Here is a 26,099-nt window from a genome sequence, read left to right as displayed (position 1 = left end):
GACCTCAGCGCGCCGCCCCGCCCCGCGCTCCCGGCTCCCGGCTCCCGGCGCGGCCGGACCTCGCCGCTTGCCGTAGCGGGGCCGGGATGCTGGGAAGGCCGGCGGGCGGGGTCGGAGGGCAGCACCGCTCGGCGGGGGCGGGCCGAGCGAGAGGCCAGCGCGCCGCCGAGATTGCGGGGCCGGCGCGCGCGAGCGCGTGGTGCGGGACCCGGAGCCTGTGTGCGGGGCCCGCGCGACGCGGCTCCAGGACGGGCCCCCGAGGCGTGAGGCGACACCCGCGGGCTCTGGCCTGCCCGGGGGCTTCGGGGTTGGTGCGCTGAGGCAAGCGTCAAGGCTGCCCAGCTGCCGCAGTGCTGGCGACTTCGACGGCACGACGGGGTGTTTTAAAGCCGGGCCTCCTCTGAGCTAGGAGCGGCCTTTGGGAAAAGGCGGGCCCTGCTCCGACTTGACGGGCGGGAGACTGAGGCCCGGGCTGGGTCGGGGCTGCCGGAGAGGGGCCACCCAGCGCCCCATGAATTCGTGATGCACCCCCACCGTCCCTTCCCCGCAGATAGATGCCTTGGGGTGGCAGTTTGGTAGGAAGCTGCCTGCCGTTCCCTCTGGGCTGGTACTCAGATTGCGGGTTTAGGCGTATGTCTGGGGAAGGAGGGTAATGGTGAATATCTGCACCCAGAGGAACCCGTGGCGTCGGAAGAGCAGGGGCAGCCTAGAACTCGTGGGCGATTACTGAGGCCTTTGGGATGAGCAGGCAAGGGCTGGGGAGCCAGGATGTACGGTTCAGTTCAGTTGCTCAGTCGTGTCTGACTCTGCGACCCCATGGCCTGCAGCACGCCAGGCTTCCCTGTTCATCACCATTTCCTGGAGCTTGCTCAAACTCATGTCCATCGAGTCGGTGATGCCATCCAGCCATCTCATCCTGTCGTCCCCTTCTCCTCCTGCCTTCAGTCTTTCCCAGCATCGGATCTTTTCCAATGACGATGTAGGGCTAGGGACTCCCTAAAGTGGGAGGAGGGGCGAGCGGGCAGCTTCAGGAGGAGCGGGGCCAGCTAGGGAGAGCAGGTGAGGCTGAAGACGGCGCCCTAAAGAAGCCTGTGAGAAAACGAACCTACGGACATAAAATAGCGGCTACCTCTGTTGGGGAGGCATTGAGTGCCATGGGTAGCAGCGAGCCTTCTGGGCTTCTAGGAATGTTCTGTAATTTGACTTGGATGGTGGTTATGCAGGACTCCACATAAGGAACATTCTTAAACTGTACACTTGAGTAGTGCATGTCACTGCTATTATACCTTAATTTTTAAAAAGCAGGCATAAACAATCTTTGGTGTTAGAGGTCAGAGTAGTGGATACATCAGGGGAAATATGTGCTGCAGGACTAGGAACATTCTGTATCTTGACCCATCTTGCTGTATGGGTCTATACATACATAAAGTTTAATCAACAAAAAGGAAAAACTATTTTTTTAAAATGTCACTTAGTCGTGTCTGACCCTTTGTGACCCCATGGATTGTAGCCTACCAGGCTCCTCTGTCTGTGGAATTCTGCAGGCAGGAATACTGGAGTGGGTTGCCATTTCATTCTCCAGGGTATCTTTGTTGGGACCTAACAAATGCCATGATAGGCTTCAGGGACTAAGGTAGGACTCACAGGAAAAGCTGAGTCATTGCCCAGTGAGGTCATCCCTGAGGATGCCAGGACTTGTCTAATCAGCATACTCCCCGTAACCTGGTTTGAGTTTATCAGGACATAAAAGACATCCCCCTGCAGCCAATAGCCAATTAGTAAATACCAGGAAACCCCTGCAGCCAATAAAGATTAGCCAATTAGTAAATACTAGGAAACTCCGGCAGCCAATCAGCCCTTGCCAACTCTGTTCTAAAACCTATAAATACTGTATATCTGGGCTCGGGGCTCCTTGCTCCACTCCACTGCCTTGGATGTGGTGGGAGCCCTAGCTTGAGCTAGAAATAAAACCTCTTCATGCTTTTGCATTGCTGTGGACGTCTTATTCTCTCAGTTTTGGGGACTTGGACTCTGGGCATAACATTTGGGGGCTCATCCGGGATCCCTTTAACTGGGAAGAATAACACTCTCCCCGGTAGAAGGGGTTTCCTCACTAGGAGGAAAGATATCTGAACGCCGGTGTTAAGTCTGGTTAAGTCCAGCGCAAGGCCGAGGCCCAGCATACGCACTGGAAGGCAGCTGGCTCTTGTTAGGCCTAATCAGAGGTGAATTAGTCATTCTAGCCAGTGTAAGACTGAGGCCCAGTGAGTGCGCTGGAAGGCAACTGGCAGCCAGCATAAGATCGAGGCCCAGCATTTGCGCTGGAAGGCAGCTGGTTCTGTGAGGGATTGGGAAGGAACGTCTCTCCCGACCCCAAATCTGGTGGGCAGTGGACGCCCTTCGGTGAGATAACACTGGGAAGCAAGACAACAGTAACCCGGGATAGACCTAGTTCTGTGTTTTCGGCCGATATTTGTTTGTCTTCTGTCGCCTTTCTTTGTGTGCCGGCGCCATTTTTGTTTTTGTGTGTGTTCATTGTGAGCTCCGTCATTATGGGTCAAAGCTCTTCCACCCCTTTGTCTGTAATGACTGACCATGAAGATCGGGAGAGTCAGAAGAAGAAGCCAATACTCCAGGAATCCTCTTTATATCCTAGCCTGATTGACTTAGACACTGAAATCCCACCTCCCCCATATATGCAGCCACCCTTGCCCCCGCAGGTACCGCAGGTGTCGTCCGTAGAACAAAGGAGGGACCCAGAACCCTCGGCTCCCCATGGGAAGGGGGGCCAGCCCAAGGAACTCGCGGAAGGACTGGAAGGGGCGGAGACTTGTCTGAGGACGGAAGCTGGGAGGCTCCTTCATCCACCGTTCGGGCATTCCCTGTCCGGGTGGGGCCAGCAAATCCCGGTGGGGAGCGAACATACCAGCACTGGCCGTTTTCTACGAGTGATTTATATAACTGGAAAACTCAAACCCCTTCTTTTTCCAAAAAACCCCAAGGTCTTATTGATCTCTTAGATTCTGTCCTGTTTACTCACAATCCTACTTGGGATGATTGTCAGCAGCTGTTGCAGGTGCTCTTCACCACGGAGGAACGGGAGCGAATTCTATCGGAAGCACGAAAACATGTTCCAGGAGTGGATGGAAGACCCACCACGCAGCCCCACCTAATCGAGGAGGGGTTTCCTTTGATGCGACTGAACTGGGATTTTGAACGCGCTGAAGGTAGGGAGCGTCTCCGAGTGTACCGCCAGACTCTGATGGCTGGCCTCTGGGCAGCCGCCAGGAAACCAACGAATTTGTCTAAGGTAAATTTGATAAGGCAGGAGCTAAATGAGAGCCCGGCAGCCTTTTTAGAGAGGTTAATGGAGGCGTTCAGGCAGTATACGCCCATGGACCCTCAGGCTGATGAGTCACGGGCAGCAGTCTTGCTAGCCTTTGTTAATCAGGCAGCTCCGGATATCAGGAGGAAATTACAGAGGATAGAGAGGCTGGGAGAACAGTCAATACAGGATCTGGTGAGGGCAGCTGAGAAAGTGTTTAGTAACAGAGAGACCCCTGAGGAGAGCGAGGAACGAATTAGACGGGAGGAAAGGGAATTTAGAGCTAAGGAAAACTGAAGAAATCAGAAAGAGCTGGCTCAAATTTTCTTTGCGGGGACGAGACTGGGACCTGATTCCCGGAAGACTCGAGACACCCAGCCGAAAGGAAGGGAGAAACCAGCCAGACCGACCCTAAAGAGAGACCAATGCGCCTATTGCAAAGAGCAAGGGCACTGGAAAAATGAGGCTGCAAGAGAAACCTGAAAAAAAGGACTGTAAGAAAAGAAGAGTCTCCCTTGGGTACCCATATTTTATATGCAGGAGAAGAGAGTGATTAGGAGGGTCAGGGCCCGGCACCCCTCCCCGAGTCCTGGGTAACTATTAATGTGGAGGGGAAATCAGTCGGCTTCATGGTGGATACGGGAGCCCTATACTTGGTCCTCAATCAAAAATTCGGGCCGATGTCCAAGAAGACTAGCTTGGTCCAGGGAGCCACCGGGACAAAAAGGTATTACTGGACTACTAAACGAAAAGTGGACTTGGGAGCCCAACGGGTGTCCCACTCATTTCTGGTGATCCTGGAATGTCCGGCCCCTTTATTAGGAAGAGACCTATTGTCCAAAGTCAATACCCAAACTCACTTTGACTCTGGAGGGATATCAGTCACAGACGGGCTTGGACAACCAATTCATGTTTTATCCCTGACACTGAGAGATGAATACAGACTATATTCACCAAAACCGCCTGCAGCTGTGGACCCGGCTATGCTACAATGGACCCAGAAACACCCTCTGGCCTGGGCCGGGACGGCAGGAGTAGGGCTGGCAGACAAAGACCTCCCATCACTGTTCAATTAAAAGCAAATGCTACCCCTGTGAAGGTAAAGCAGTACCCCACGAGTCAGGAGGCCCGGCAAGGAATCACGCCATACATACAGCGCCTCCTGAAGGTAGGGATTCTTAAAAAGTGCCGGTCCACGTGGAATACTCCCCTGCTGCCTGTGAAAAAGCCCAGGGGAACGGATTTTAGACCCGTCCAAGATCTTCGTGAAGTCAACAAACGGGTGAGTGACATTCATCCCACTGTCCCTAACCCATACACCCTCCTGAGCGGCTTGCCACCAGACTACATCTGGTATACAATCTTGGACTTAAAGGATGCCTTTTTCAGTTTGCCTCTGGCCCCCCAGAGCCAAGAGATCTTCGCATTCGAATGGACTGACGAAGACAGTCAAACTGTAGGACAGCTGACCTGGACTCGGCTTCCACAGGGATTTAAAAACTCACCGACGTTGTTCAACGAGGCTCCAGGCGAGGACCCCTGTGAGTACCAGACTAGCCACCCTGACGTTGTCCTATTGCAATATGTGGATGACCTCATGCTGGCCGCTTCTACCAAGGAGGTATGCCTAGAGGCCACAGGCGACCTCCTTCAGACTTTGGGGACATTGGGGTACCGGGCGAGTGCAAAGAAGGCCCAAATTGCTAAACAGGAAGTCGTTTACTTGGGGTACAAAATAAAACAGGGGCAAAGATGGTTGACTCAGGCTATGAAAGAGACTATTTTACAGATCCCCGAGCCAACGACTCCTTGGCAAGTGAGGGAGTTCTTAGGGACTGTTGGGTACTGCAGGCTATGGATCCTGGGGTTTGCTGAAAAGGCCCGGCCTCTATATGAAGGAAGTAGAGAAAATAAGAACTGGACTTGGACTGAGCCAATGAGGCGGGCGTTTTAGGAACTCTGGCAGGCATTGCTAGAAGCCCCGGCCCTAGCTCTCCCTGACCTGGCTGAGCCATTTCAACTGTTTGTGGATGAAAAGCAGGGAGGGGGAAAGGGAGTCCTGACACAGCGATGGGGACCTTGGAGGCGGCCTGTGGCACACCTCTCTAAACGGCTGGACCCGGTAGCTGCTGGATGGCCGCCCTGTCTCCGTATCATCGCGGCTGCTGCTCTCCTTGTCCATGACGCTGACAAGTTGACTTATGGACAGCGCCTCCTGGTCTACACTCCCCATGCCATAGAGGGGATCCTCAAACAGCCACCGGGTAAGTGGATTTCTAACGCTCGCTTAACCCATTACCAAGCCCTGCTATTAGATGCTCCCCGGATACACTTTCAGACACCTTGTTTTCTAAATCCTGCTACTCTCTTGCCCATCCCGGAGGAGGATGGGCCTCTCCATGACTGTGTTGAAGTATTGGCTGAGGTAACCGCCATACGAAGAGACCTCGGAGACATACCGTTAAAGGACAGTGAGCTGATATGGCTCACAGATGGGAGCAGTTATATAAAGGATGGGCAGAGAAAAGCGGGGGCAGCCATAGTAGATGACGCTGGGAGGGTCATCTGGGCCGAGGCTTTGCCCCCTGGAACATCCGCCCAAAAAGCAGAATTGATAGCTGTGATACAAGCACTAGAGAAGGCGAAAGGAAAAAAGATCACCATTTACACTGACAGCCGGTATGCATTCGGCACCGTGCATATTCAAGGCTCTATATATAAAGAATGGGGGTTCTTGATGGCAGAGGGAAAAGAGATTAAGAACCTACCTGAAATAGGCAGACTCTTGGCAGCAGTCCACTTGCCCCGGGCGGTATCCATAGTACATGTCCCTGGACACCAGAAAGGAGAAGATGGCAGGGCCGGAGGCAACCGTGCTGCTGATGCAGCAGCCCGCGAGGTGGCCGCTGGATACTGCCAAGCTCATGTGCTGGCTGTAGGATTACCACCGCCGGGGATGGGGACTCTCCCTGCAAGCCCCATATACTCCCCCTCCGATTTAAGCTGGATGCAGGATAACACCAACCGTCCTGCGGGCAAGGACGGATGGTATCGGGACCAGGATGACAACCTGTTGCTTCCTGCCGACCTGGGCAGACATCTCTGTACCCATTTACATCCAACCACCCATTTGGGAGAGAAAAAGACTTTGATGCTTCTACAAGCAGCGCAGCTGTGGTTTCCCCGACAAAAGAAAACCGTACAGGACATAGTCCACACCTGCACGGCCTGTCAGATGATGAGACCGGGAAGAGGACAGCACACGGGTGTAAGATACCGCGGGGAAAGGCCGGACAGCATTGGGAGATAGATTTTACAGAGGTAAGGCCAGGCAAGTATGGCTATCGTTACCTGTTAGTTTTGGTTGCTGCATTTTCTGGGTGGGTAGAAGCTTACCCCACTAAAAAGGAGACAGCAATAATAGTGGCTAAGAAGCTCCTAGAAGAGATAATACCTAGGTTTGGGCTGCCGGCATCTATTGGCTCTGATAATGGACCTGCATTTGTGAGCAAAATTGTTAAAGGACTGGTCTCAGTCCTGGGGACCAAATGGAAGCTACATTGCGAGTACAGTCCCCAGAGCTCAGTAGAAAGAATGAATCACACCCTAAAAGAAGCTTTAACAAAGCTGGCAATAGAGACTGGCGGGGACTGGGTAACCCTCCTTCCCTTTGCGCTTTTTCGGGCGCACAATACCCCCTATAAACTAGGTTTGACTCCCTTTGAAATTGTATATGGAAGTCCACCCCCCATTTGTTCAGTGTTTGAGGGAAAGACTAAACCATCTCTCTCGCTACGCACGTTCCAACAAGAGATGCTGGCTTTAAGTAAAGTGCATAAACATATCTGGTCACTGATACAAGAAGTTCATGAGGGCCAGAGTAAAGGAACAATCCCGTCCCATGATATGGGCCCTGGAGATTGGGTCTGGGTTAAGAGACACCAGTCAAAAACCTTAGAGCCAAGATGGAAGGGCCCCTATGTTGTTCTCCTTACCACCCCCACTGCCCTAAAGGTGGACGGAATTGGACCCTGGGTGCACGGCAACCACGTGCATCGTGCCACCCCAGAGGAACAAGAAAAGGCCCAAAAAGAATGGAAGGCAATCCCGCATCCCACCAACCCCTTAAAAATGAAGCTCGTCCACCAGCTGGCCCCAGACGAATCCCCCTGACTCTCCTGTTGGTGGCCCTCCTTCTCCACTCCGGAACTGCTGGTGCTAACCCACATCAACCTGCTAAGATCACCTGGACGCTTCGTAATGGACTAACCCATGAGGTACTCAATTCAGCTACTGGAATCCCCCCAATACTTGGTGGCCAGATTTATTCTTCGACCTTGGACCTTTGTAAAAAGAACATATCAGTACAGTTCAAGAGATGATGCTGAGACAATATCAGGCAATGTCTCAGAATGAAGAGGAGGATTCCTCTCCATGATCAAAGGACAGGGGGGAATGTTGGGACCTAACAAACGCCATGATAGGCTTCAGGGACTAAGTTAGGACTCACGGGAAAAGCTGAGTCATGCCCAGTGAGGTCATCCCCGTGGATGCCAGGACTTGTCTAATCAGCATACTCCCCGTAACCTGGTTTGAGTTTATCAGGACGTAAAAGACATCCCCCTGCAGCCAATAGCCAATTAGTAAATACCAGGAAACCCCTGCAGCCAATAAAGATTAGCCAATTAGTAAATACTAGGAAACTCCGGCAGCCAATCAGCCCTTGCCAACTCTCTGTTCTAAAACCTATAAATACTGCTGTAAATCTGGGCTCGGGGCTCCTTGCTCCACTCCACTGCCTTGGATGTGGTGGGAGCCCTAGCTCGAGCTAGAAATAAAACCCCTTCATGCTTTTGCATTGCTGTGGACGTCTTATTCTCTCAGTTTTGGGGACTCGGACTCTGGGCATAACAATCCTCCGGACCCAGGGATCGAATCCAGGTCTCCCGTGCTGCAGGCAGACTCTTTACCAACTGAGCCACCAGGGTACAAAACAAAACCATAAGCCATGCTCTTCAATATTTGTACTCTTACGTGTATTATGGACCTTCCCCAGGTGGCTCAGTGGTCAAGAATCCACCTGCCAAGCAGGCGATGCGTATTCAATCCCTGGGCCAGGAAGACCTCCTGGAAGAGGACATGGCAACCCACTCCAGTATTCTTGCCTGGAGAATCCCGTGGACAGAAAAGCCTGTCAGGCTACAGTCCATAGGGTCACAAAGAGTCAGACACGACTGAAGCAACTCATCACACAAACACGTGTATTAAACCTCAATTACAAAGAAAAAGGCCAAGCCAACAAAAGGCCCAAAACCAAAGGTGCCCCGCTGGTTTTAGGGTAAAGACCAAATTCTTCACTTTACCTTTGTTTGTTTGGAGTATAGTTGATTTAAAATGCTGTGCTAGTTTCTGCTGTACACCTTACATTTTAAGTGGGCAAACGTCTGAATTTGTCTGGGACAGTCCCAATTGTTTGCCATCGTCCCAGTGTACGTATGACAGTGTCCTTCATTCCTGCCACGCCCCCACTTATACAGGATGCTCTCTCATCCCCAGACACAGCAGGAGTGGCCTGGGCCTGCTCAACCCTCTAGCCTTGTCCTTACTCTCTTCTCTTGGATCTCTGACTTCAGTCTCCCTGCCTGCCTTGCTGTTCCTCTGCCGTTTCTGCTCCCTCCTGCCTCAGGGCCTTTGCACTTGCCAAGCCCTTCAGCTTGGATGCCCCTCCCTGGCCATTTTCACTTTGCTCAGCCCAAATCTGCCCCAGGCAAGGCTGCCCTGAAAGGACAATTCTAACTCCCCAGGCCCCACTTCATAGTTTTCCTTGGCACTTGGCAAAGTGGGTACCTGTGAGTCTTGCCCATTAGTCAGGGTATCAGACATCCTCCTGTGCCTCGGTTTCTTCAAAGATAAGAGAATGATAATAGGACCTACTCCCGTGTTTCATTAAGTTTCTGGAAGAACTAAATTAATACCCCAAGAGCACCTTGAACTGCCTTTTGGCTCACATGCTCACACACTGATAGCTGGTGTCATGCACTAGAATTGTTATATCTAAAACCAGGGGCAGGGGCTCTGTGACCAGCTGATGGGTGGAGTGTCTTGAGTTCCCCAGAGCAGAGAATCCCAATGTCCTCAGGCATCCATCCTTGAGGTTCCTCTGTGTCTCTTAATCACTTTGGGCTGCTATAACAAAGCACCATTGGCTGGGTGCCTTATAAACAACAGAAGTTTATTTCTTACAGTTCTGGAGGCTGGAAGTCCAAGATCAGGATGCCAGTGTGGTCTGGTTCTGGGTGACTTCACTGTCCCTGGTTACAGAGGGCTGTATTTCTCTACTCTCACATGATGGAAAGCGGTAGCTCTGGCCTCTTATAAACAGGCACTAATCCATTCATGAGATCTCCAGCCTCATGACCTAATCATTTACCAAAGCCCCACCTCCTAAAAAACATCACACTGAGCCTAGCCTTATCCCCAGGCCCTGAAACATGCACAACATACAGTAATCAAGCCACAACACAGTTTCACCCAATCAGTGTAACAACAGGTCAACACTCAGAGAACACTCTCACCTGACCTCTCTTCTGAAACTGCAGGGAAACTTGTTTTTGTGAACCTGAGAAATGGGGCCCGATTCCAAAAGCAGTGATTTCCCCTGTGAAAGCTGGATAGTTGCAACCTCACTCCTGCCAGAAAAACACACAGGTTCATTTTTCTCTTCTTTACAATAACAACTTTTTCAAATATTTGAGTTTTCTGAAACAGCCTATGTGCCACTTCTTGCCAGGAAGTCTTCCAGTAGTACAGTTTCGCCTAATTAGGGTAACAACAGGTATGGCAGTCAACACTCACGGAACACTCTCCCCCAACTTCTGTTCTCATGGAATCGAACAGTGTGTCTTAAGAGCATCTTTACACAGCTCTGAAACTGCAAGGAAACCTGTTTTGAGATGAGGAAGCAGAGCTGAAAGTCTGGCAAGTAGAAGACTCGGGACAGAGTACCCAAGAGGAGTGAACTGCACTGAGAGAGACCCCTGGAGATCTGCAGGGGGTCCCCCAGGTTTCCAGCAGCATACAGACCAGCACTTGTGCAGAAGGAAACTATCAAAGGCTGGGGAAAGAACCACTCAAAAGGACTATAGCAAGTAGTGCCTGGTACTCACATATACTGGAACTAGTGTTTTTCACCAGCCAAACTAGAAAAGCTCGATAATTCGGTACTGGGCAGAATTCCCTAGAAGTTTGTGCTTTGGGTGTGGGAACTAGCCTGGGACTGAGGATTGCTCCAGATCTGCCTACTAACAGATCATAAAAACAAGACCCCAAAGTATCAAACTGTTTCTGGGTAATTTAACGGCATCCCAGAACCAAATTCCAGAAAATTTATAAGAACATAAAAATATCCAGCACCCAAAAAAGATCAAATCACAATGTCTGGCATCTACTCAAAGACTTCTAGGCAAACAGTCAGGGAAACTCAACCCATAATGAAGAGAATTATCAAATAATCAAAACTAACCCAGAACTTCCACAGATGTTAGAATCAGCAGAGAACGACACTAAAGCAGTTGTTATAGCTGCATTCCACATGTTCAAAACATTAGAATCATAAAAGACATTTTTTTAAAAAACCTAATAGAATTTTTCAGAGATTAAAACTACACTTTCTGAGATGAAAAACATACTGTATGGAATTAATGCCAGATTAGACATTGTGTAAGAAAATATTGAATTTGAAGGTACAGCAGTAGAGCTTATCCAAAAAAATTAAAAAGCAAGGAAAAAAAAAATTAGAGACTTCCCTGGTGGTCCAGTGATTGGGAGTCTGCCTTCTAGTGCAGGAGATGTGGGTTCTATCTCTGGTGGGAAAACTAAGCCACCACAAGCCACGGGGCAGCTAAGCTTCTGCACAGCAACTGCTAAGCCGAGACCACAGCTACTGAGCCTGCGTGCCACAAGGAAGACCCAGAACAGCCAAAAAAAAATTCTTTAATTAAAAAAAATGAACATCAGTGAACTGTGGGACAATATCAAGTGATCCAATATATGGACTGGGGTCCCAAAGGAGAAGAACAAGAAAGAGAAGGGACAGAAAAAAAATCTGAAGAAATAATGGCTGAAAAATTTCCAAACTTGATGAAACCCATAAATCACAAATCCAAGAGGTTCAGTGAAACACAAGCACAAGAAACATAAGAAAAAACAATAAAACCCCCCAAACAAACAAGTAATACTAAAGCACATCATGATCAAATTGCTCAGAACCTGTTGATAAAGAGGAAAAAAAATCAGCCAGGGGAGGAAAAAGATACTTTATGTGCAGAGGAACAAAGATGACATCAAATTTCTCATTAGAAATTGTGTAAATGAGAAGACGTCTCATTGGAGTGGCATCTTTAACGTACCAAAAGAAAAGCAAAATAACTGCCACCCCCAGAATTCTATACCCAGCAAAAATATCTTTCAAAAAATGAAGGTCAAATAAAGACATTTTCAAATATATGAAGGCCCACCAGGAAGGCAGAGGAACAGTGCCTGATTGCCTTCTTTCGCTTTTCTAGACATGCTTACTACTTGGGTAAGCTTCTCTGATTCATTTGCTGGGTACCCATGAAGACTGTCAATTTTGAGGGAAACCCAGGGAAAAAGTGGGTTCAGAACAATGCAGTTCCAGGCCTTGGTGCAAACTGCCCTGCCACATAAGCAGTTAAGCCCCAAGATCCAGCAGACCCTGGGTTGGTTTGTTTGTCTGTGGGGAGAGTGCTGTGCTGGGTCTTTGTTGCTGCACGCAGGGTTTTTCTTGCTGTGGAGCACAGGCTCTAAGGCATTGGGGGTTCAGTCATTGCGGCACATGGGCTCAGCAGTTGTGCTGCACAGACCTAGCTGCCCCACAGCATGTGGACTCCTGCTGGACCAGGGATCGAACCTGGGTCCCCTGCATCGGCAGGTGGATTCTTAGCCACTGGACCACCAGGGAAGTTGCAGACCATGTCTTCTTCTGCCAACAACTCTTCTCCATTTCAAGGACTGTTCCTGGCTTCCCGTTGGATCTAGATGGGACTTAGTGCCTAACCACGGATAACCAAGATAATTATGACTCAAGATGTCCATCATAAAATAGATAGTCTTACCTACTAAATCTTAAGTGTAGATACGTACATGGCATTCCATTGTAAAATGAAACTGATCCCAAACAGACTTGGAAGGAACAAGTAGACTTCATGAGTAGGTGACTTAGACTCCATGGTATCTGTTTTACCAACTCTTAATAAACCCCACAGCTATGCTCCCATGGGAAGTGTTGTGATCAGTCAATGGAGGATGAAAACGTGTGTCTGATTTAAAGATTGGTCTGCCTGGTGTGGTGACTCCCACAAAAGATGGATGGCTGTGGCTTTACAGACACACTCAGGAGAAGCCCTGAAAGGCTATGGTGAAGAGCAATTCTTCCAGAAGGCAAATATGTTGATTCTAAAGACTAGAGAGCTCTTCAAGAAAATTAGAGATACCAAGCGAATATTTCATGAAAAGATGAGCTCGATAAAGGACCGAAATGGTATGCACCTAACAGAAGCAGAAGATATTAAGGTGGCAAGAATACACAGAAGAACTATACAAAAAAGAGCTTCACAACCCAGATAATCACAATAGTATGATCATTAACCTAGAGCCAGACATCCTGGAATGCAAAGTCAAGTGGGACTTAGAAGGCATCACTACAAACAAAGCTAGTGGAGATGATGGAATTCCAGTTGAGCTATTTCAAATCCTGAAAGATGATGCTGTGAAAGTGCTGCACTCAATATGCCAGCAAATTTGGAAAACTCAGCAGTGGCCACAGGACTGGAAAAGATCAGCTTTCATTCCAACCCTAAAGAAAGGCAATGCCAAAGAATGTTCAAATCACCGCACAATTGCACTCACCTCACACACTAGTACAGAGAAGGCAACGGCACCCCACTCCAGTACTCTTGCCTGGAAAATCCCATGGATGGAGGAGCCTGGTAGGCTGCAGTCCATGGAGTCGCTAAGAGTCGGGCACGACTGAGCTACTTCACTTTCGCTTTTCACTTTCATGCATTGGAGAAGGAAATGGCAACCCATTCCAGTATTCTTGCCTGGAGAATCCCAGAGACAGAGGAGCCTAGTGGGCTGCTGTCTATGGGGTTGCACAGAGTCAGACACGACTGAAGCGACTTAGCAGCAGCAGCACACACTAGTAAAGTAATGCTCAAAATTCTCGAAGCCAGGCTTCAACAGTACGTGAACCGTGAACTTCCAGATATTCAAGCTGGTTTTAGAAAAGGCAGAGGAACCAGAGATCAAATTGTCAACACCTGTTGGATCATCAAAAAAGCAAAAATTCCAGAAAAACATCTATTTCTGCTTTATTGACTATGCCAAAGCCTTTGACTGTGTGGATCACAACAAACTGTGGAAAATTCTGAAAGAGATGGGAATACCAGACCACCTGACCTGCCTCCTGAGAAATCTGTATGTAGGTCAGGAAGCAACGGTTAGAACTGGACATGAAACAACAGACTGGTTCCAAATCGGGAAAGGAGTACATCAAGGCTGTATATTGTCACCCTGCTTATTTAACTTACAGGCAGAGTACATCATGAGAAACGCTGGGCTAGATGAAGCACAAGCTGGAATCAAGATTGCCGGGAGAAATATCAATAACCTCAGATATGCAGATGACTCCACCCTTATGGCAGAAAGCGAAGAGGAACTGAAGAGCTTCTTGATGAAAGTGAAAGAGGAGAGTGAAAAAGTTGGCTTAAAACTCAACATTCAGGAAACTAAGATCATGGCATCTGGTTCCATCAATTCATGGCAAATAGATGGGGAAACCATGGAAACAGTGACAGAGTTTATTTTGGGGGCTCCAAAATCACTACTGATGGTGACTGCAGCCACAAAATTAAAAGATGCTTACTCCTTGGGGAAAAAGTTATGACCAACCTAGATAGCATATTAAAAGCAGAGACATTACTTTGCCAGGAAAGGTCCATCTAGTCAAGGCTATGGTTTTTCCAGTAGTCACGTATGGATGTGAGTTGGACTATAAAGAAAGCTGAGTGCCAAAGAATGGATGCTTTTGAACTGTGGTGTTGGAGAAGACTCTTGAGAGTCCCTTGGACTGCAAGGAGATCCAACCAGTCCATTCTGAAGGAGATCAGTCCTGAATATTCATTGGAAGGACTGCTGCTGAAGCTGAAACTCCAATACTTTGGCCACCTGATGTGAAGAACTGACTCATTGGAAAAGACCCTGATGCTGGGAAAGACTGAAGGCAGGAGGAGAAGGGGACGACAGAGGATAAGGTGGTTGGATGGCATCACCGACTGAATGGACATGAGTTTGAGTAAACTCCCGGAGTTGGTGATGGACAGGGAGGCCTGGCATGCTGCAGTCCATGGGGCCACAAAGAGTCGGACGTGACTGAGCGACTGAACTGAACTGATGTGGACTCATGGGCAATGGTTAACAGGTTGGCCAGCTGATCAGAGACTTGGAAAGACTAACCTTTTCCTTGGAGATCTGGGGGAAAGGCACACAAATGGACCTGTCAGAAAGGGCACAAAGTGAGAACGAATACTCACCGGAGGACGCCTGCCATGGAGGAGGTTCGCAAGTGTCGAGTGGATGAGGTGGTCTGTTTCTGAGGACGTCAGCCTCTCCCTCCCCTTGCCCCAGTGCTTGCTCAACAGGTCCACGTGCAAGTGACCAAGAGGGCAGAAATGGAGCCTATGCAGGGACTCGGCCATGTGAACTGCCCTCACCCTGGCTGACTTGGCTTCCATTATGGCTGAGTGCCCACCTTGTCACCAGCAGGGACACACACTGAGTTCCTAATATGGTACCATTTCCCAGAGGGACCAGCCTGGTGCCTGGTGGTCAGCCTGATGACATAGGACCCCTTTCATCATGGAAAGGGCAGCAAATTGCCCTTGGGTATTTCAGGTGAGGCCTTTCCAGTCACATTCCTCCTACCAGCAGCACCATTTGTGGACTCGGAGAATGCTTTATTTATCCATCACCATGGCAACCCAGGCAACATCGCCTTGGGCTGAAGGACTCATTTTCTGATGGAGAGTGAGGCAGAGAGCTCCTGCCCAAGAAATTCCCTGGACTTACCCCATGCCCCATCCTCCAGAAGCAGCTGGCTTGGGAGAATGGTGGGATGGTCTGCAGAGACTCCTTACCGTGCTGGGTGAGAGACAACACCCTGCAAGGTTTAAGTGCTGCTCTCCAGGGTGGGGGGTATGCCTTGACCCACCAGGCATTACAGGGTGCCCTTCCCCTACAGCCCAAATGCCTGGATCCAGGAATCCAGCAGTGGAGGTGGGAGTCATCCCTCCCACAATTACACCAAAGAACACACTGGAGGAAGTTTTGCTTTCCTTCCTGTGACCTTGGACTAGTGTCCAAGAAAGGAATGTCTCCATCAGGAAACGCATTCATGCTTCGGATGAATTAAAGCTGAGGCTGTCTCCTCCCCCGACCGGTACTTCTGGTTCCTCATGCCACTGAACCAGCAGGCAGAGAAGGGCATATTGATACCAGTCATCAGAGGAGATCTGATCTGAGCCACATGTTGGGGCCAGGTGGACTACGTGTGGCGCCCTGGGATTTCACTGTGGTGCTCAATGGTTCTTACTGGGCAAAAGGAAGGGCGCTCCTCAAAGATGGGCTCGGAAAGCACTCAGGTCCCGAGGGAACAAAAGTTTGGGTCATCCCACCAAAGCTAAAAAATAGGCGCTGCTGGCCTTCCCTAGTGGAACAGTGGATAAGGATCCACCTGCCAATGCATGGGACTCGGGTTCGATCCCTGGCCTGGGAAGATTCCACATGCCACATAGCAACTAAGCCCATACCTCAAAACTACTGAGCCGGTGAGCTGCAGCTAATGAAGCCTGCACACCTAGAGCCCGTGCTCCACAGCTGGAGAGGCCCCTGTGATGAGAAGCCCGCGCACCGCAACTGGAGAGGAGCCCTGCTCGCCACAACTAGAGAAAAGCCCTCGAAGCAACGAAACCCAATACAGCCAATCAATAAATAAAGCTGCAAAAAAAAAAAAGTGCTGTTGAAGGGCTGACCCAGGGCTCAGCAGTTGCAGAGCATGTCGAAAGCAGGCTCTGTCCCAGCAAGCACCCCCCGGGGAGGGGTGGGGGGTGGCTGTGTTCTTCCCAGCTGTCCCGCTCCACCCCCTGAGACCTTATTTGGGGAGGGGCGCCTCCAGCTTCAGGCGGGCTGGGTGCCCCTCCAGGGCCATTCTCCACCCTTCTCTGCCTGTTCTGTGCCCCAGATGGGCCCGTGGGAAGGGGAGCTCGGGAGAGGAAGAATGGGATCTTGTCCCCACCGCTGCCCCATCCCATGGCTGCAGCCACAGCCTGCCCTGGGGCCCATCTCTTTGACACACCTGCCCCCAGGTTCCAGCCACCCCTCCCTCCACGGCCCTTCCCCCACCTACCTGTCACCGCCTTCGGAGCTGCCGTCCCTCCCCGAGTGTCCGGGATCCTGCTCAGATCCCAGTAAATAAACCCACTTTTATGCTTTCCTGGATTCGCCCGCTTCCATGTGCCTCTGCTGGGACTCTGATCAGTGCAGTCCTATGTACAGTGATACTCATGACCTGGTTGCTGCTGCTGCTAAGTCGCTTCAGTCATGTCCGACTCTGTGCGAACCCTTAGACGACAGCTCACCAGGCTCCGCTGTCCCTGGGATTCTCCAGGCAAGAACACTGGAGTGGGTTGCCATTTCCTTCTCCAATGCATGAAAATGAAAAGTGAAAGTGGGGTCGAGAAGAGTTGGACACGACTGAAGCGACTTAGCAGCAGCAGCAGCAACCAGGTCATGAGTATCACTGTACATAGGACTGCGCTGATCACTGAGCATACCTACCAGGCTTTTCCGTCCATGGGATTTTCCAGGCAAGAGTAATGGAGTGGGATGCCATCGCCTTCTCTGGTTACTTACAATTAAAATAATGAAAACTAAAGTGTCCTTCAATAGATAAATAGATACATAATGGTACCTCCAAAGTATGAAATTCCATGGAGCCACTGAAAAAATGAAACAGGGACTTCCCTGGCAGTCCAGTGGTTGACTCCATGCTCCCAATGCCAGGGGCGAGGGTTCAATCCCTGTTGAGATGCCGCATGCCGAAGATATGGCAGCAGCCAAGACTGTCACCCGAGCATCCTCTCTGGTGCAGGGACAGATTACAGAGCAGCGCACAGAGGAGTCGAAAGAGAGCATCCCAGAGAGTGAGGGCTTGGGAGGAAGTGCTCACAGTGATGAGACAGCAGGGTGGGGTGGGGGGCGTGGGGCAGTGGCTCCTACCTCCAGGACACTGTCGCTGAGAAGCAAGTGGAAAGGAAGCAGGAGCAGCCCCATGAGGCTTCCTCGCTCAGAGCGGGAACCGAAGGCGGCCCAGGCGGCCCAGCAGAGAGGCAGGCAGGCAGGCCTACGCGTGCGTGGCCGGGTCTTGGCTGGTAGGCCCAGCGACTCCCCCCTCCCTGCCAGCCGCCACCGGGGTCCCGTGGCCACGGTGACCCCGCCAGTGGTTCCCGAGGTTTCCTGCTGCCTGGCTCGCTAGGCCACAGCTCTTCCTGAAGGGTGTTTCTCTTCCTCTTTCTCAGCCTCCCAGCTGACGCCATGGAGGACTTTGAAGGTCAGGGGCATGAACCAGTCCTCTGCCAAGGGTGGACCCAAAAAAAGTGCCCCCTGGATGTGTGCGCAGGAAGGAATGGGGTGGAGAGTGGGGGCACAGGGTGGGGTGGGGCAGCGACCCAGACCTGGTTTGTGAGCCCCGCCTCGCTGGTCCCCCCGGGCACATCCTTGCAGGAAACGCCTGGAATGTTCTCTGCATCCAGAAGCCCCACCACCCGCCCCCCCCAGCCATCCTCTGCAGCTGCCCACGTGGGATGCTCCGAGGGCTGGGGGAGGGCATGAGCCCCGGGCCGACTCTGGGAGCCCAGCTCCCCGTCTGAAAGGGGGCTGGAGACCCTGACCCGCAGTCACAGGGAGACTGCAGAGCAGTCATGGGTGCAGGCTGCTGCCACACTGGGCACCTGATAGCAGCTGGTCCAGTCACACGGCCAGGCCGGAGCCAACGACAGTGCTGCTGGTGGAAGACGAGAGCCGGAGGCGGCCCCCTCTCCCCCCCACTCCCACCACTGGGGCCAGGAGTCCCCCACCCTCCACTGGCTGCCACGCATATCTTCCCGAAGCTGGACTCTGACCACAGCTCTCTTGCTTCCGTGGCTCCCCACTCCCTCAAGGATAAGGGTGCCCTCTTGAGCCTTTAATCTAGGAGCTTCCCTGGTGGCTCAGTCGGTAAAGACTCCGCCTGCAATGCAAGAGACCTGGGCTCCATCCCTGGGTCAGGAAGATCCCCCTGGAGAAAGAAACAGCAACCCACTCAGTATTCTTGCCTGGGAAATCCCATGGACAAAGGAGCCTGGTGGACTAGAGTCCATGGGGTCGCACAGAGTCGGACACGGCTGAGCGACTCAACCACCCCTCCCAGGGCCTACAGTGCTGCCCTGCCAGAGGGATTTACTCGCTGCTGGTGTGGAGGGCTGACCAGGAAGTCAGGGAGAAGGTGTGGGATGGGGTGGGAGTGGAGGGGCTTCGGTGGAGACTTCAAGGTGTCACAGCAAAGACTGCAAGCACTCTACGCACCCAGTACACAGCTCTTTACAGACTAACCTGCTAAGAACCCAATGAGGCAGGGGCAGGAGTCACCCCATTTTCCAGAGGTGCAAACTGAGGCTGGGTGAGGCGAAGTAACTGCTGGGACATGGCAGGGCCTGCTTCCGAGCCCAGACACCCTGGCCCACCGCTGTGCTGCCTTCCCTGCCTCCTTCTAGCCCAGGCTGGGGACTTCTTCCTGGGAAGAAAGAAAAACTCGAGGAACGCTAGCCCCAGTGCCGTCTGTGTGCCAGCACTTTCCACAGGGCCTCGCGCTTATCTGCACACAGCTTGTCCTCCTCCCCACTGTGCAGACAAGGAGATCGCGGCTCAGCGTGGGTGAGAGACCTGTCTGGGGGCACACAGGGAGTGGATGGAGGGGCCAGGGCTCCGTCTAACCCCTGGGAACTTGCTACTGATGCACCCCAGACCCGAGGACCCAGAACCGCCAGGCCAGGGGCCATCCTGCCATTCTGATCCAAGATCAAGGCTGGGGACTTCCAGGAGCTGTTTTCCTCCCAGGGCCTGGGCCCTGGGCCCTGGTGGGCACTCACCTCCCACCTACTCCCCTCAGTTCCCCAGAGCTGAGTGAGAAGGGGAGGGGCAGCCCCGGTGACCTCTCGGGGACATCTAGTTTGGCCACGGCCCGGCCAGTCCCTGCTTCACTTGATTAAGTCCCAGGGATGATCACACCCGACAGCCAATCCCTCTTCCCTGCTGCACATCCCCACCTCCCAAAGGTGTGAGGAGTAAGGGAGGTGGTGGCCGAGCGGGCACGAAGGACTCCTCTTAGACCCCCTCTCCATCACCATCGTTGGTGTTGCTCAGTCACTCAGTCGCGTTCGACTCTTTGTGACCCCGTGGGTCGCAGCACGCCAGGCTTCCCCATCCATCACCATCGCCCGGAGCTTGCTCAAACTCATGTCCATCGAGTCGGTGATGCCCTCCAACCATCCCATCCTCTGTCACCCCCTTCTCCTCCTGCCCTCAATCTTTCCCAGCATGAGGGTCTTTTCTAATAAGTCAGCTCTTGCATCAGGTGACCACAAAGTATTGGAGCTTCAGCTTCATTAGTCCTTCCAGTGAACACTCAGAACTAATTTCCTTTAGGATTGACTTGTTTGAGCTCCTTGCAGTTCAAGGGACTCTCAAAAGTCTTCTCCAACACCACAGTTCAAAAACATCAATTCTTCGGCACTCAGCCTTCTTCACAGTCCACCTCTCACATCCATGCAGCTTCCTCAGTCGGTAAAGAATCCGCCTGCAATGCAGGAGACCCCGGTTCGATTCCTGGGTCGGGAAGATCTGCTGGATAAAGGATAGGCTACCCACTCCAGTATTCTTGGGCTTCCCTTGTGTCTCAGCTGGTAAAGAATCTGCCTGCAATATGGGAGACCTGGGTTCAATCCCTGGGTTGGGAAGATACCTTGGAAAAAGGAAAGGCTACCAGTTCAGTATTATGGTCTGGAGAATTCCGTGGAACAGTCCACAGGATCGTAAAAAGTAGGACACTTCTGAGGGATTTTCACTTTCACACTTTCACATCCATACATAACTACTGCAAAAACCATAGCTTTGACTAGACAGACCTTTGTTGGTAATGTCTCTGCTTTTTAATACACTGTCTAGGTTTGTCATAGCTTTTCTTCCAAGGAGCAAGTGTCTTTTAATTTCATGGCTGCAGTCACCATCTGCAGTGATTTTGGAACTCAAGAAAATAAAGTCTGTCGCTGTTTCCACTGTTTCCCCATCTATTTGCCATGAAGTGATGGGACCGGGTGCCACGATCTTTGTTTTCTGAATGTTGAATTGAAGCCAACTTTTTCGCTCTCCTCTTTCACCTTCACCAAGAGGCTCCTTAGTTCCTCGCTGCTTTCTGCCGTTAGAGTGCTGTCATCTATTTTACCATTAAAATTGCTATTTTTACGGTGGAGCTAACACCTGCACCCCCGCACCGTCCGCGGCTGCTAGCAGAGCTCAGGGATAATCTCCCTACAACAGCCTTCAGGACCCAGGGCCAGGCCCCCTGCTGACTGCCCTGAGTCTGGGGGTCTCGGCTCACGGGGCCTGCTGCCTGACCACCCCTCCCGGCAGTTCTTCTGGCTTTCCCCCACCCTCCCACCCAACTAAGGAAGGGCCAGGAGCGAGGGGCCCTGGGGCGCAGGGTTAAGGGGTCCCTGCTCCCACTGGCGAGGTGCGCCCGGAGCAGCGGATGCCACCCTGGCACTCAGTGAATGGACGTGGGAGGAAATGGTGGCCCCGCGGCTGAAGGACCAGCTGGAGGTGGGGGTGGCGTTGGGAGCGGGTAGACCGGTGTCTGGGCCTGGGCTTGCAGCTCTTCCGGGCTTCCGGGCCTTGAACCCTGCTCCGCCCCACCGGCAGGCAGGGCTGGGGCCCAGAAAGGAGTCCGGCCCAGGCCTGCTCTCCACTGGCCCCCACCTCAGTTTTGCTCAGGCCTAGCTTCTGCCAGCAGTCAGTGCATTGCCCCCAGGCGAGTAGCAGGGGCGGTCACTCCGAGGCTTTTTTTTTTTTTTTTTTAATTTTTTGTCCACGCACCTTTTGAGCTCTTAGCCCCCCATCAGGGATTGAACTCACATTCCCTGCAGCAAAAGCAGAGAGTCTTAACCACTGGCCTGCCAGGGACATCCCACTGTAGTCTCTTTTAGAGTCCAGCTCTGGAGAACCAGTAAACCGAGAGGGAGCCGGGAGTGGGCAGTTTCCACAAAGTCAAGGACTTAACGTCCATCCCATCAGCCCGCAGTGACTGGTTGCCCCTGGGATGGTAGGGGGAAGCGGCAGGACTCGAGGGCTCCCCTTGGAAGGCAGGAGGGGCTGGGAAGACTCAAGTCCCAGCTTGGGTTCTGTGCTGGGAGCCCTGGGGCAAGCTGCTTCCCGCTCTGGACTCTGGTCTCGGTGTCTGAGCCCCTCGATTCCAGGCTGCTGTGGTGTCTGGAGGACCCACCGGAGTGGCCGGCCCTGACAGGGCTGTGGCCCAACAGTGTTAAATGGATGTGTGGGGAGAGGTGTGCCGGCTTGCCCACTCGAGCCCCGCACCCTAGGACAGCAGCCTAGCCCGGGGGTTTGCAGCAAGTCTCCTGTGCCCACTCAAAGCAGAGCCCCGCCTCGCAGCTCTGTGACCCCGGGCAGGTTCCTCAGCCTCTCTGTGCCTGGTCTTTTCATGTGGAGGATGAGATAATAATATACCATCTCACAGAGTTTCCGAGATTACATGAGCTTGGCAAAGCACCAAACCGTGCCTTGTACACAGGAAGAGCCAGGCAGGCTCAGCTAGAATATTGCTGGACTTGCAAAACATTTCAATGCTGTACAAACATATACATGCATTAAAGGGCACATATTTTAAACTTTCTGTTTATTACACAAAGGGGCTCAGGACCGCAGGAGAGGCATGTTTGATCCCTGAGTCAGGAAGATCCCCTGGAGGAGGAAATGGCAACCCACTCTTGCCTGAAGAATCCCATGAACAGAGAAGCCAGGCGGGCTACAATCCGTGGGGTCACAGAGTCAGACTCAGCTTAGGAACTAAGCACACACGGGGCTCATCTACCAGCGCGGTTGGGCTTCCCAGGCGCACTAGCGGAACCGCCTGCCGATTCAGGAGACGTAAGAGACGCAGGTTGGACCCCTGGGTCGGGAAGATCCCCTGGAGGAGGGCATGGCAACCCACGCCAGTACTCCTGCCCGGAAAATCCCACAGACAAAGGAACCTGGTGGGCTACACAGAGTCGGACACACCTGAGCCAGGCAGAACACGTGCACCTGAAGATCAATCTGCCCCGGGACCTGTGAAGCAGAAACTGCAGCTGAGCTGGCACGCCGCCGGGGTGGCCACGTGGGGCAAGACCTGGCGCCTCCGGATGCAGGCCTGCTGAGTGCGGCCCTCTGTTCCTGGCCGTGGGCAAGCCCTCGGGAGGCTCTAGAGACTAAAACCCAGGACCAGGAGCCCTGCCCAACCCCATCCTCGCGCGGCGGACAGCGTGAAGGACTGCGGTGAGGCAGAAAGAGGGGCAGGCGCTAACACCGTCCCTTCTGCAGGCGGAGCACCGTGGCCAGGATGACCGGGTGGCCCCTGCGGCCGTGGCCTCGATCAGCACCGCGGTGGCCCGGGCTCTGGACCCCCGCAGCGGCTCTTCGTCCCCTGGCCCGCGGCGCCCTCGCCTTTCCGCGAGGCCTCTCTCGCGTCCATCCTCAACCCCCCGCCCCCCGCCCCCCACGTCCCCCCGTCACCCCGTTCCCCCCCCCCGCCCCGTCGCAGGTCACCTGTCCTCCAGGCGCGGCGGGTGGAGCCGGACCCCCATCGCCCCCTTTCCTCCCGAGCGCAGCTCGCTGCGCGGGTCGGGGGATGGGGGTGGGGGGTGGCGAGCAAGCACCCCGGGGCTCTGAAATGGGGAGCCAGCTCTTCCTCGGCCAGAGGGCGGGGTGTCAGGGCGCCGGGCCGTGGATCCTGTGCCCCTCCGCCTCGGGTTCCCAGGCGACCCGCGCTCCCCGAGCCTCGGTCTTTCCGGACGGGGCAGGGCGGCGGCGCTGAGCTAGGAAGGAAGGTCAGCCCGACCCCCGCTCTGGCTCCCGCAACCGGAATCCCCGCCCCGCCCCGTGGGGGGAAACGGGGGCCGGGACCCGGAGACAGACCGGGAGACGGACTCCGGGCCGCCCACGTGCAAGCCGAGAGCGCGTGTCCGGGGGCGCTGGGCGCTTCCTCCGCCGCCCGCCCCCACCGTCGGAGCGGGGCCCGCCGCCCGCAACCTGCCTGTCCCGAGTCTGGGCTCGCGGGCGCGAGCAGCCGGGGCCGCGCAGGGACCCCGGTGGGAGCGGGCGCTCGAGAGAAGGCCCGCGGCCCCGAGGACCGCCCCGCCCGCACCCCAGAGCCTCGCGGCTGTCGGCCCGCCCGGCGAACGCCTGTCTCAGGACCCCAACCTGCCCGGTCCCCGCTCAGGCTCGGGGCACCCGCAGTGCAGGTCAAGGAGGGCAGCTCGGGTCTCGGGGTAGGCCCGGGTCCCCCTCACCCATCCCCACTGCTGCCTCACTGGGAGGACAGGTTCCCTCAGCCCCCACTTGTCTCCGGGGGGGATCTGTCCCCCAGTTGTCCTGGCGCGGCTCTCATCCTGGGTGGACACGTCGCAGGCCTCGAGGGGTGCTGTGATGGGACTGATGGCCACGTCGGCAGCTCCTGGGGACCTCGAGCGGCTGGGAATGGCGCCGGTGCCTCCAGGGGCTCCCTCTGTTGGTGTGTTTCCCTTATTACTGCATTTAAAAGGCTGAAATCGGATTGTTTACGTTAAAGAAAAACGTCCAGAAACATTGTGCGGTCAGCCAGTCTAATTTAGGGGCTGGGGATTCAGTGTTGGAGCTAGACGCTTGGAAATCCCTCCTCAGGGCCCTTCCCTCCAGCTCCGGCCAGGGCCTGTCTCTTGCCTCATTGTCAACCCATCCCCAGGGCCCGTCCACTCCTCCCTTGGGGTCATTGCTTAGGACCCTCCGCCCAGCAGCCCACCAAGGGCAGAGGGACTCCGCCCTGGCCCTGCCTCTCACAGATCAGCACCTGAGGACAAAGTATAGGAAAAAGGTGAGAGTGAGGTGTTCATCACTCAGTGGCTTCTGACTCTGATCCCAGGGACTGTAGCCTGCCAGGCTTTTCCAGGCAAGAATAGTGGAGTGGGTAGCCACTGCCCTATCCCCAGGGGATCTTCCCAACCCTGGTATCGAACTTGGGTCTCCTGCATTGCAGGCAGATTCTTCACTGTCTGAACCACCAGGAAAGCCCTGGACCACGGTGCTCCCATTAAATTAACACCAGAATTTCCCTTTGCTCTTGTTTTGTGGCCCTTGCAGGAGTTTGGGGTGTTTTACTCCAGAATCGCCACAAGAGGGCGCCAAGAGCAAGCCTCCCTGGCCCAAAGCCAGGCCTCCTCCCACTCTGAGTGCCCCAAGCCGCGCGGTGCCATCGCCTCCATTCAAGCAAGCTTTGGAGGGTACGTGTAGGGGAGGGGCCCGGGAGAAGGAGAACTGCAGCCTCGCCGAGGCCAGGGAGCCTCAGGGATGGTTGGTCCTTACTCTTCATTTGACACAACATTCTCTTACTCCATTGGCAGGAACACCATCGCCCAGAGCAGGCAGGGCCTCCCAAGGGCACACAGCAAAGGCTGGGCGCCACCGGGACACACAGCTCCCGCCTCCAGATCTGTTTGTCCCTAGTGAAGAAGGGCCCACGGTGGAGGGCAGCAGGGAGGGGGAGAAGCAGAATCGGAGGCGGGAGGCAAAGACGAGCCCCAAAGATGGCTGCTGTGGGCTCAGCTCTGGGCCTCCAGGTCTGTCTTTAAAGAGGCTCCCCGTCCCCAGTCTGCTGCTCCTGCATCGGGGCTTGGAGCCTCAGCGGCCCTGAGCACCTCCCGAGAGCCCTCTTAGGAGCCTTTGTCAGCTAACACCTTGGGTGAAAGGCACCACCTTGGGTGACAGCCGACACCCTCCTTAACAAGGAGGGAAAGAAAATCCCGCCCAGAAGGAAAGGAAGTGACATGGCCTTTGCGGGGATGGGGTGGGGGGGGGCATGCCAGCAGGCACTCTCCTGACAGGGTGCCAGGGTGTTGTGATGGCGTAGTTGCAGCCAGAGCCTGCCCCAGCATTGCTGCATGACCCTAAAACAGCACCCCACCATCCTCGGGGTTCAAGTTCTGTCCAGTGAGGAGGTGGATGTGTGTATGGGGGTCCCGTCTCAGCACGTAGCTGACTGGGGGACCTGCCTGCCTAAAACCATCCCAGAGCTCCCTGCTGTCATCAGGGACCAGTCCCTTGGCTGCTCCTTCCAGCGTCGCATCATCTCTGCAGCCGCTTTTCACGCCCTCACCTCTTTCCTCACCCACATCATCAGGTGGCCCGTGATGCAGCCGCCTTGCCCAGATCAGGCCTCTGCTGATCCTGCCCTGATGCCGTCTCCCCGGCCCTCCTCTTTGGAAACTGGTGCAAAGAGCTACGGCCACCCTGTGGCCAGAGGGTGGATACACCGAGATTCGGACACAATATACATTTTACATTGACCATTCTCTGTCTG

General features: G+C 53.7%; 1 protein-coding gene across 1 annotated transcript in view; it reads left to right on the top strand.

The window, feature by feature from the left end:
* Window positions 1-26,099, top strand: part of LOC120875684 — a 26,649-nt gene extending 550 nt beyond the window's left edge. The window contains exons 2-9 of the mRNA XM_040257607.1: window positions 77-368; window positions 3,021-3,310; window positions 4,815-4,946; window positions 23,090-23,223; window positions 23,310-24,278; window positions 24,489-24,617; window positions 24,884-25,023; window positions 25,920-26,099. Of these exons, the coding sequence (XP_040113541.1) occupies window positions 77-368; window positions 3,021-3,310; window positions 4,815-4,946; window positions 23,090-23,223; window positions 23,310-24,278; window positions 24,489-24,597 (1,926 nt within the window). The 3' untranslated portion in view covers window positions 24,598-24,617; window positions 24,884-25,023; window positions 25,920-26,099. The remainder of the gene's footprint in view (window positions 1-76; window positions 369-3,020; window positions 3,311-4,814; window positions 4,947-23,089; window positions 23,224-23,309; window positions 24,279-24,488; window positions 24,618-24,883; window positions 25,024-25,919) is intronic.

The sequence above is a fragment of the Oryx dammah genome, unplaced genomic scaffold (assembly GCF_014754425.2).
Source record: "Oryx dammah isolate SB20612 unplaced genomic scaffold, SCBI_Odam_1.1 HiC_scaffold_16, whole genome shotgun sequence".
Taxonomy (NCBI): Eukaryota; Metazoa; Chordata; class Mammalia; order Artiodactyla; family Bovidae; genus Oryx; species Oryx dammah.
The sequence above is the reverse complement of the archived record's forward strand: the minus strand, read 5'-3'. Positions and strand labels throughout refer to the sequence as shown.